Raw genomic sequence first — 12,303 nt, forward strand, 5'->3', positions numbered from 1 at the left:
AGTAGCTTTGTTACTTTGTTTAATGGATGTTTTATGAGTTTCTACTCAGAACTGCTCCCATCATTTCTCATGGCCTAACAGAGACTTGGCTACAAGGAGAAGCCTGCATTTTTCTGCATGATCTTTTATATTGGAAAATTGATACAGCTTCAGAAAGGAAATTTGATAGTAAAAATAACAGCATCATTGAGAGTATTCTAGTGGCAGAGCAGTATTTTAAATCTACTCTTTAAAACCTCTCTCTTTTGGGACATAATTTTAAAAAAAATCATAAAAGCCATAGCATTGTCATGAAGTCCAAATCATATCTGTGGTATATATTTTATCGTGATAGCATATATGCTACAGATATCCTTTATTGGTGATCCCAGAGAATGAAAAAAGAGGAAAAAAACCCACCAGACCCCTAAACTGAAATCTTTATGATCCAACTGCAGTTGAAAATACTAAGAAATATATTTCTCGGTCTTGTAAATGTTACTTAAATTCCTACAAGGAAGAGCACCTTATATTTTGTGAGGTATAGGCGTGAGGATCAGAATGATGAGTGAGTTTGTGGGGTGAGTTGAGTGGATTCTAGCACACATTTATGTAACTAGATCAGGCTGGTTTGCCTTCCCAGAAGCTTAGACAAGAATGAGATGTGAACCCTAGCCTTCCATCTCACCTTGGACATTACACTTAGAGAAGGGTGATGGCAAGAATTTTGCTATTTTTATTTTTTGTTAAAGAAAATTAAGGAGACAGTTTATAAGTGATAGGTATAGAAAACATCACTTTACAAACAAAGGAAACTATCAAGTGAACTACCTGTAAGGAGGTTGTAGCAAGGTGGGTGTTGGTCTCTTCTACCAAGTAGCAAGTGATAGGATGAGAGGGAATGGCCTCAAATTGTGCCAGGAGAGGTTTAGATTGGATATTAACAAAAATTTCTTCACTGAAAGGGTTATCAAGCATTGGAACAGGCTGCCTAGGGAAGCTGTTGAGTCACTATCCCTGGAGGTATTTAAAAGATGTGTAGATGTGGCACTTAGGGAGATGGTTTAGTGGTGGACTTGGCAGTGTTAGGCTAACCATTGGACTCGATGATCTTAAACATCTTTTCCAACCTAAATAATTCTATGATTCTATGAAAGAATTTGCCATCTATTAGGGGATTAACCTAACATTCAGGAACCAAATATTTGTATATAGTTAAGGAGAACTGTCATGAACAGAATTCAATATTTGTTCTAATTTCCACATTTCTTCTGTAATTGCCCAGTTAATGCATAATGTTAAAAATGTTAACCAAACTTATGGAAGAGATAGGTGAAGGCACAAAGAGTAAAGAAACTTGTATTAGAACACACTATAAAGTCAAGATTTGCTTTGTGTAACAACATTAATTACATCAATTTCAATATAAATTAGACTTTAAAATAAAATGCAATGATTTATACCCATGCCATACAGTAGCTTTAGTAAACCGTTTCAAAGACATTTAACAAGTCCTACAGAACTTGACCTCATTACATAGTTTACGTTCCTGAATGGAGACTCACCATTCTTTCACTCCCCTTCTGAATCAAGAGTTGGAATATTTTGCAAAACATCTTATTGTATATTCTGGTAGTCTTTGCAGAGCAAAAAGGAATTAGGTATTAACTCAGATTATCTAAAGGAAATTGCTTCCTTTAAGGTTGATGATACCCCTATGATCTTTTGATTTCCTGCTAATATGTTAGCTCTAGAGTCCTCTTGGTGTTTCTCAGAACTGGTCTAGTTTCCATAAAACATGGCCATGGTATTTCCTTCCTGGACATCTTCTTAGTAATGTTCACAGGATAGATTCTGTAGAAGACAAAAGCAAAATAGGGAAGGCATTACAAGAATTAATAACCCAGGCTATCTGCCACACTCTCATAATCAGAAGAATAAAAAAACCCTGAAAAACCATTAGGCCCCACAAACCTACTTTATATCTAATTGGAATTTCCCATTTTCCAACTTGTTTCTTGCCTCTCATACTACAACAGAGAAGAGTCTGGCTCTGCCTACACCCTCCCTTCAGGCCATTGTAGGCAGCAATAATAAGATAGCCCCTTTTCCCTCTCTTCTTAAGGCTGAACAAAGACAGTTCTTGCAGACTCTCCCCAGCGGTCACCTACTCCAGGCCTCCCATCTTGGTGGCCCTGGTTGGACTCAGCACAGTCAGTGTCTTGTCTTCTACTGGGGAGGCTGAAACTGGATGCAGTGCCTGGATGTCATCTCACAAATCCCAGACAGAGCATTCTGGATTCACTCTCACCAATACAGCCCAATTGTTGATAAACTGGTTCAGAAAAAGCAACAAAAAAACAGGGAAGCTTATTTTGTGCAGGTTCCCCAGTCTGGAAGCCCGGTGTCCAGTATTTTAGCAGTTCACATGTAGGAAAAAAACCTGGCTGCTCTGCCTTGAAATCTTGATTTTCCTGTTTAAGGGCAATGACTTGAAGAATAATTCACACTTAGTATAGCTGCTGATCTGGAACTTGACAAAAATTAAGGTGGAAATTCTGGAAATATAATTCTGATAGTTACTCCTAGCTTGCTACTTTTTCAAGGAGAAAAATAAGAAGTTAGTTTCTTCCAAGGACACAGTGGCACCCACTTTTTAAAAAAAATAAATAGAAATTATCATATAAGTTGGAAATTAAACACAGGGTTTCTAATATACATGTTAATGATGGCTTCATAACCCTTCCTGGTGATGCAAGTACTCACACTGGATATGAAATTTATTTAAAATCTCACCAACCTCAGGAATTTTATTTGTATTTAAGATAGTAAGAAAATGTTTAGCGGCCAAAATTATAAATTTGGATGGATTGTTGTTTGAATCTGGTTACTAGGAAGAAAAATAACTGGAAATAACAAGCAAACAAATGTGAAACACCACTGAAAGAACAATAGTGCTATGCTCAATTTTTGAGAAGTAGGTTTTGGCTTCAGTTTGATGATTTTTATCGAATTATAATATGACATTTCCATTTGAAGTATGTAAAATTTTCTAAGATTCCAACTCTCTTCCACTACGTAATCAGTATTTGGCAGAGGATGGAAGGGAATACACCAACATCATGGCAGAATTAAGATGCTAAATATATGCAACATCAAATGATACCAAAAATACCAAGAAACTTTTTAATTGTATCTCTTGCAAGTATCTTATGCCGTTTGTCTTGCCACAGTGTAGCCTTACTTTCAAATCGTGTCTTCCTCGGTGCCTTTGTGTTCATTTGGTTTCGCTTTTTCCCAACAAGTGGTGGACACTCTAGCTGTCACCCAAAGGATGAAGGCTGCAGGGCAGCGTAGTAGCTTCACAGATCAAATTGGCTGGGAAAATGGAAAATTAGTGAAGAGAGAGGCAGACACCAACATCCAATCAAAGACCATCCCATTACGCTAAACTATGTCCAAAACCTTCATTAGTATTACTTGATGTTGCCTTGATGCCTCTTTTGTGCTGATTGTGAAGGAATTAGAACTGGTGTTGTCACTGAAGGCGTGACTGAATTTTGTGTTAATCTTTGTTGGCAATGATTGGACTTTTTCTGAAGTTCAATTTTGTTAGCAGTCAAAAAACACAGAGTCCTGCTGAAGATGTTCTAGTTGCTGATTTCTTCTCGGATCATGCACAAAATTCCACTACAGCTGGAAGTATATTTTTCTGCTCATCTGTAAAAGTGCTATCCAAATGCATTGCTTGTCAAACCCATGCTTTAATAATTTAGACTTGGTGTATTTTTCATGTTATTATGGTCTTGATACTGTTTGTCTTCTAATTGCTAAATTGTGTTGTTGCTGTGAAGTCATACTGATGTGACTTACATCAGTAACTTACAGATTTTTCATTCTGTGTTCATCCCCCTTTTCACAGCATTCTTCTGTTGAATTTTGATTTTTTTTATTATTATTACTTTGCTCATGGAAGATACTAATGAGTTGAGCCAAGTAGAGTGCTAAACAATTTTGAGGGAATGGAGCAAGTGAACTGTAGATCTGTTCTCCCTTTTTTTCTAGTTTATTCAGCAAGTATGCCGTAGCTGGAGTTATTGCAAGTCCTGCTTTTTAATTTTGGGATAAAAGAAGGTGGTTAATCATTTGCTATATTATGTATATTAGGAAAAATATTATTCATTGAAAATGTTTTACAGGGAAAATTTAATAAAGAACAAAATGAACTTCATTTTTTAAATACGAACAAGTATAAAAAAAGCACTTGACTTCCAGAGGAAAGAATAATCAGAATAAATAGTAAGTCATGGGAAACAAGCAGTTCTTTGAAGTTTGATAAAAACCTTTGAATAAATTCTTACATTATTTTGTTACATCTTTCTCAACTAATGCCTCTGAAATTATTGATTCCTCTTAAAATTGAAAAGTGAATTGAGAAATAGGAAACTCAGTTCTGTTGTAAAAAATACAAAGTGACACTAAAAACAGTGACTGTTCCCAAAAGTTGTGTTGCAGTGATAAATATCATGCACTCTGTTCTTTTCCCAGGGTGAAATTTTAATGATATGAAATCCAGCATACAGTGCTAAAACTAGAAACATTTTCTAGATGTTTTACTGGGGAGGAAGCTCCTGTAGGGATCTAGAAAGGCTTCTGACTTTTCCTGATGACTTCTTAAAAAATGTTTACTATTAAGGTGATACAAGTGGAGAATGTAATTGTTTCTCAACACAGGAGAAGGTGGTAAAGCTGCACAGTACCTCTCTTGCACAGGGTCACAAAGTGTTGTCAAGCCATGAAGAACAGGAGAGTGAAGCAGGCAGATTGACTGAAACTGCCCCAACTTTTAACATAGCCTCTAGGAATGAGTGAAGAAAGTTTTCTCTGTCAGAGTCAGTTTAACAGGGTTTTTCCTGTATGAGGGCAGTAGTTTTCAAATGTATGCAACATCTTGTTAGTCATTAAATGCTCTTCTTGTGGGATGACAAGGTTTATTTTTAGATATTTATTTATCATTGCCTGGTAGACAACATATGCTAAAAGGGAAGAAAATACAAGTTAGCAACATGTTTCTACAGTGTAAGATGTATCAGCAAAAACAATAAATAAAAAATACTTTAAAGCGGGCATTTTCTTGTTAGTTGAATGCTTTTTATTTAGGTTTTACTAGTTCTTATAGCTGAACTCACATAAACATTAACATTTTAAATAGCAGTAGATTAATAAGTATATGAAATACCCAGAGAATGCAGCAGATATAGGTGCAAAACCCAATTAATTCTCTGTGACAATGGAAAGATTTTGATTGTGACCGCTGCTGTTTGGCATTTTATAAGCTCCACAGGAATGGCACTGCTGAAGGTAATCAACTGCTTTGTGGAAGGGGAGGCAGGAGCAAATAGTGACTTTCCAAAAGGATGGAGAGATCCCACATAGAAAACACCCAAAATGGAGATGGGGCGGGGGGATAGATGATAAAGAAATTGGGGATAGGGGAAGGATGAGGATGGGCCAGAGTTGCTGGTCCATGTCTGATCACTTTCAGTTCTCGGGGTGCTTTAATAGTTTGAAAAGAATAAAAGAAACTCTTAGGGAGGGAAAAAAAAGAAAGCTTTCTAAAGTGGATTTAGAATTACTGGTATGCTCAATAACTTAGTGATGAGAAAAGTTTCATTATAGGATTGTAGGTTTTTATGTGTGGTTTGAAAGCCGATATGCTAAAACCAAATTATAAAACATAACTTAAATTTAGAGCAGTATGTGCTTTTTTTCTCTAGTATTCTTACTTATGTCTTAAATCATAGCACTCACACAATTTGCTATCAGGAACCAGCCTTATCCAAAAATATTCATACTGCTTCAGTATATCTATTAGAGGGACATCATAAGTTAATGTGAAATACTGTCTAACTTTCTGTTTGGATTATATATGCATTGGATATCTTTACCCTAACACAAATATCATAAATTGCTATTCAAGCCAGACACACAATCTTCAAAGTCGTGTACCGTTCATAGCATAAAAACCATATATCATGCCAATTGTTCTTCACGGTGTGTGTCTGATCGGTTTATATCATGGTCATAACGGATGGAAGATCATCTAAAACATAAAGATGGTAGTATCTTTCAAAGACAATAATTTATAAAACTAGGACATATTTCTCTTTTCCCACCAGCAAAATTCCCTTCCCCCAAACTAAACCCAACTAATTAATTCAGTGCAAACGAAGTAACCTTTCTGGTAAGAAGATTAAATTAAAACAACTCACCCTTCACTAAGGTAGTGGTCATGGTGACTCATTAAGGGAAGAAGTCCAAAAGTTTTCAGGTACACCACGACTGCTGCCAGTCTAGTGGAAGAAATCTGCCTTTCAGTTTGTGTAGGACAAGATTTGCTCAAGTGCTTTCTCTACTGTTAAAAGATTTTCCTTTGTGTATAATATGGATGATTTAGAAGAAGCTGTGTCAGCACTGATTTATACATTGACAGCTAAGGATAATAAGATATGGGCAAACATACAGCTCACCCTTTTACAGATTAACCTGCAGACTGCATTAGGCAAATTTGATGGCATTAAAAGATTTTTCCAATTTGTCTGGAAACAATTTCTCTTTTGTATTGTGTCAAGGGTAACATTTCATGCCATTGTACTAATTTAAATAGCTTTGATAAATTGTTCAAGAGGTTAGAGAGTGTTACTGTGTATGTATTTTACCTCTTTAAAATAAAAAAGGCTATTAACTTAATTGTTAAATGAAATTCATTAATAAAAATTGAAGGAGCCTGAGAAAGTAACACTGCAGCACTGGTGCTGTAACATTGCATCAAAATGATTAAATATCATATTCAGGAAATGATAGTTTGCATTTAGATTTCAGTACACAGAAGCACAGACACTGTTACAGTTATGACAATATTTTATTCTTGCATAGTATTAATTCAGATGAAAAATATGGATGAAACTAAAGAACTTTATAGAAGTTGGTACATTACATTCAACAGTGGGTGTGATGATTTATTAATAAAGTAAAACGTTATCATAGATTCAGAAGAATCGCAGAAAATGTTTTAGTAAAAGCCTCATTAGCCCTGCTAGCTAATATATAATTGAAGACAGAAGGGCAGAGTTCATTTGTATTTTGTTCATTTTCTTAGTGTTGTTCACACACATTTACTCATATATATTGTCTGACACTGACAAGTTATCGGCTTGGAGAAGATCTGGTTGTTTGAAGTGAGGTTGTATCATTTTTGCTTTGCAAGTCATGCACTGAAATGCAGATGATGTGTGGCAGTATTTATAGGAAAAGCTTTTGTCAGCAGAGAAACTGGGATTTTCTATTTGCATGGTTCTTAGTTTCAGCAGACTTTTTTAATTGGGCAGTGTGTACTGTATCAATTTTTGAATTGAAAAGGTAACAACATTCTTTACAGAAAAGCATGTAAATTTTTCATAACTTAATACTTAAAGATTTATAATGTATGGGATGGATTGCTGAGTTTTATGTCCAGAATTCAAGTGCTCCATTCCAACATCCTATCTGCATATAATTGTGGAGAGCACAGAGTATGTAGAAAACCATGTACTGAAGGTTACAACAGAAATACTAGTTTAATTTGGAGCAGAATTAAAGGAGATACATAACCAAGTATGTAAATACCTTGGGCACTATTTTGTCTACATACAGAAATATTCTAGAAAGCAATTCTTCTAAATCCACACACACACACCACCCCCGCAGTGCCCCTGCACCTCCACCTGGTCCAGGCATGCAGGCATGCAGAGAGACCCCGAAAAGTTGTGTCTCCTGCCGGCCACTGCCACGGCAGGTGGAATTAACATGCAGCTGGGCTGCTCTGATAAATGGATTCTGTTAGGTCACTGAGGGGATGTGTGTGACATTAAGTGATTTACCGTCCTTTACCTTAATGAAATTGTTTCAGCAAGATGACGCTGAGAGCTTTTAATGGATAGCTTTTCTTGATGTAATGAAATTGCATTCCTTTGGCATTTAATATAAGGTGCAGTTATTATTTACTGGAGCTTTCCCAGCGCTGCTGTTTTGCGCAGACAGTTCAGAACAAAAAGGGATTTCTGTGGCAGCACCCAGGCCAGCATGCCGTGTGACAGTCTCAAGCTTACCAGCGTCTTTGCGAGGGTGTTTCAGCTTGCCTGGCCTAGCTCTGCTGGCCCTTCAGCAGGCTGGCTTTGCACCCAGCGCTGCCAGCGCTCATCTCCCTTAAGAATACCTTCCTAATCTCTTTAACAGACAACTGGATTACAACCAGATCAGCTGTATTGAAGACGGGGCATTTAGGGCTCTGCGTGACCTGGAAGTGCTGTAAGTATTCCTTGTATCTCTTACTTGTAGCGGGAGCTCGGTATCTGGGGAGTGCTAATGTAAAAGCTTATCTAGGAGCTGCAGCCTGGTGTCAGGTTGGTCTAGTGAAAAGATGTCTTAAAATAATCCACTGTGATATGCTATACAATGGCAAAAAGATGTGGAGAGGCAGAGATATTCCTTTACTCTGCAAGACAGCCATTAAACAAAATTTAAAAAAACCAAAACAAAACAAAACAAAAAAAAAAAAAGCAGGTGGCAGATACTGTAAGAAAAAAATATATTTCCTTTCAAAATGGGGGGGGCAGTATTAATGAATCCAATGAATTTTGTAAATTATCCATCACTGTAGAAATGCTGGACATTTTCAGGATTGCCTTTGTTGTATACTCTGACATCAATTTAATCTTTCAGATGCCGTTTAAAGAACAATATTATATATATATATATATTTGACAATCTGGATGGTTTCAAAGAGGCATTTTTCTAGCAAATATTACCGTTATGTGTTAAGATATTTAACATGTCCACATAAATTGCTTTTTTTAAAACATTTTAAATTTTATGTGAATAAAAAGATACATATATATATGTCTAGAAAAATGTCTTTATGTCACTGAAGGTTAGTACTGCAATACTCCTTTGCATACTTTTTCTCACCGTCTTAGAGTAGCCATCAATGAGGTAAAAGGTAACAAAATTATCATTAGTGACCCCTGACCTGAAAATAGTTACTGTAATGAGCAAAGTGTCTCAGTTCCCAAAGAATCTGAGGCACAGGACACATTCCTAAAGTATCTGCTCTGTCAGTCAAATGTCATATTTTTGCTGGGCTTTCTACATTAAGAGAAGTGAAAGACTGTGTATCAGTGAGTTACCTCATGTTACTTTGAATCACAGTTGGTAAATCACTTGGGAGGGGTGAGGGACAGGTTTTTGTTGCTTTTGGTTTTGTGGGTTTTTTTAAGACTCTGAAGAAGCTTCTTTGGCAATAGATAGTGTCTGTATGTCCAAGAAACTAAAGAATATGTGAACTACTGCTGGTAGAGTTTTTTGTTATTAAGCAATAATTGGTTTTACTTATGAGTGAATGAATCTGACAGCTAAATTTGTTTTTTTAATTTTTTTTACTCCATAATCATAGAATAACAAGCCTATTGTTAACTTTCTGGTATAAATCCATGTTAAATGTACTGTAGGTTCAATATTGCATCTAATTGCGAAGTTGATCAATTGTTGGTGGTCTGTCAGTAAACCTGATGTTCTGTGAGATTTTTATCTTCGGAACTCATAAATACGACAAAATAACTTTCCCAGTGATGGTTTAGTCTAGTTATTATGGGTTTTAATATAAGATCTTCTTTACAAGTGAAAGTGTTAAATGTCTATTTAAAAAATAAGTATTTTCTGCATTGTTAATGGTTGTAATTTTTAGTGTTCTAAAAAGGTAATCCTTGGTATTTGAAGTCAGTGGTAAAATTTTCACATCTATTTCAATGAATGAAAAAAAGGGAAAAAAAAATGTTAAAATAATAGTCTACTGAAAAAGCAGGTAATTAGAATTTTCTGAATGAATATACATAGACTATTAGCGTGTTCAAATATATAAATGTTTGCTATCTTCAGTTATGTTATGTGATAAGCAATGATGTAAAGATTAAGTTTTTTAAAAATGGAGACATATATTTCAAACAGTACTGAAGATTTTGTATCTAATTCAGCTTCCTTTCCAATTTGGCTTAAAGAATAAAAGATATGTATTTTAGACCATACTATATTCACTGAGTAGTAAATAAAACTACTTATTTTGTTTTCATTTGGACTTAATGATTCCATCTAAGCACAGAATGTGTATATTACTTCAAACTACAAGTATACTGTTTAGTGACAGTTTGAAATGTTTACCAAAGTAATAGGTCTTATATATTGGTTAAATAATTGCAGAATCTTAGAGGCTGTTAGTGTTAAAGATTACAAAATCAACCTGAGTTCTGGACAGTTCTGAAAGATGAAAGCAATTATAGATATGATCCTCCCTATGAATTTCTGTGAAATTTTATTTACCCTTTTTCTCTCTTTTTTTTTTTTTTTTTTGAACAGAAAATCTGCTATAGTGGGGAAACAAACCGTGGGACATTAGAACAAATAAAGTATCTAACAAATGAAAAAAAAGTCTTTCAGTCATCACATTCTTTGCAATCATATGTAACTCATAGAGAAAACGAGCTAATTTTTTTTAATTATATCTCTCCATTGATGTCAAGCATTTTCATCATTAGACAGAAATAGTTAAGAAAATTATTTAATTCCTTATGTATCCCTTACATCTACTGATAGTTTTCTGTACCCTTGCAAAAAGTAAAGTAATAGCTCACATATAAAAAATAGCAAGGCAAACATCAAACATCTGAAATAGAGAATTAAACCATTTGTAGATACACCTTCTTTAAACAGCTAACAGCTATGGAAATATGTACTAATTTCCATTCCCTTCACTGAAGAGACATGATTTAAAACCTTGTAAGAAGTTGTGCAAGAAGAACTGTGGGAGCTGTCATATACTATGTGGACACTGTAAGAAAATCCCGCCAAGATTTACCGATTGTCATTTATTCATTAAGACACCTTTTGCAGATATACCCACTTGGCCATTTTTTTTGCTTCATTTTTGTTCTGTTTTGAAAAAGGGCATGATTCTCCCTTTTTCTTCTTCTTTTTATTTTTCTCTTCTTTCTTTATGTAGCCCTAAGAGCACACAGGGGAGATCCCTTATGCACAGTGAAGAAAACATTTAGGACATGGAATGAGTAAGCACACAAAGGTGAAATGCAGTACATTACAGCAGTAATTAACTGCTTGGTTAATGTGGAGGTGTATAGACCAATCCTGCTCGGGGTGCTGTGAATTTACCTTTCTGTGTTTCAGGATCAGAAAGTACTAAAAAGTTTCTTCCAAATAAGCATAAATCACACTTTAAAGAAAAAAAAAAGAAAAAAAAAAAAGGAAAATGTAAAACACTGTTTCAAAAGGGAAAAAAGGTTTGGGCAGTAGGACTTACTTATTAGTGTCATAGTTATATTCTTAAAATCTCAGAGCACATACTCTTTTTTACTCAAATGAGTAAGTTCTAAGTCAAAACTGTAAATTGTATCACTTGTTCTGGAGTCAAGCTTGTATGTGTTTTATTTGCCGCCTAAAGGCAATATTTAGCTGTAGGATTGTTCATAAATCTTATTATCTTTACAAATTACACTTAAGGAGTATGACTGGTCTGTGCTAACCAAAAATTGGCTAAGATTTATTCCCAGTTGCTATCAAGTTCCAGGGATCTTGTCTAAAATTTAAATTATTAGTTTGCTGAAATATTAAAATTCGTGACTCCTTCCATTGTAGAGCAGAAACTCTCCCTATTGTTCATGCAGCTCTGGATCATCTATAGGAATCCTGTTCCATATAAAACCTAATTGCATCCCATAGTTGTTTTCCTAAAAATCTTGAAAAAACAGGCAGATCTTGTTATTTGTATCCTCTGTCAACAAATATGGACTCTCAAAAGCTAGAAAGGGAAAACTGAGTCCTAGAATCAAGTAATTTTCTCCAAGAACTCTCGCTTTTACATTGGGATGACAAGCTTAGCTTGAATGCCCTAGATCAGGAGTCCTCAAACTACGGCCCGTGGGCCAGATACGGCCCCCCAGGGTCCTCAATCCGGCCCCTGGTATTTACAGACCCCCCCCGCCAACCAAGCAGCCGCAGATGACTGCCTGCCACTTCATCCGCGCGCCGGCCCCCTGTTTAAAAAGTTTGAGGACCCCTGCTAGATGTTCTCAACATTGGTGGAAGCTCCATTTGAGTGAATCATAGGTTACTGGGACCTCATATTACTTAGGTTTATTAAAACAGTCAAACCATAGTGTTTTACCAGGCATTGAACAGGGAGGAAAAGCATATCTAAAAGCTTGTTCTTTTTCCTGATAC

At 35.6% G+C, this 12,303-nt stretch overlaps 1 protein-coding gene across 15 annotated transcripts in view; it reads left to right on the forward strand.

Annotated features, from left to right (window-relative positions):
- The window catches only part of SLIT2 (slit guidance ligand 2), a 266,450-nt gene that overhangs the window by 154,081 nt on the left and 100,066 nt on the right, over nt 1–12,303 (forward strand). For all 15 annotated transcript variants that reach the window (XR_008819773.1, XM_056326298.1, XM_056326299.1 and 12 more), the window contains exon 6: nt 8,254–8,325. Coding sequence is in view for 14 of the 15 variants with exons in the window: in XM_056326298.1 (XP_056182273.1) it covers nt 8,254–8,325 (72 nt within the window). In the remaining variant the exon portion in view is untranslated. The remainder of the gene's footprint in view (nt 1–8,253; nt 8,326–12,303) is intronic.

This window comes from Falco biarmicus, chromosome 1 (assembly GCF_023638135.1).
Source record: "Falco biarmicus isolate bFalBia1 chromosome 1, bFalBia1.pri, whole genome shotgun sequence".
Classification (NCBI taxonomy): domain Eukaryota; kingdom Metazoa; phylum Chordata; class Aves; order Falconiformes; family Falconidae; genus Falco; species Falco biarmicus.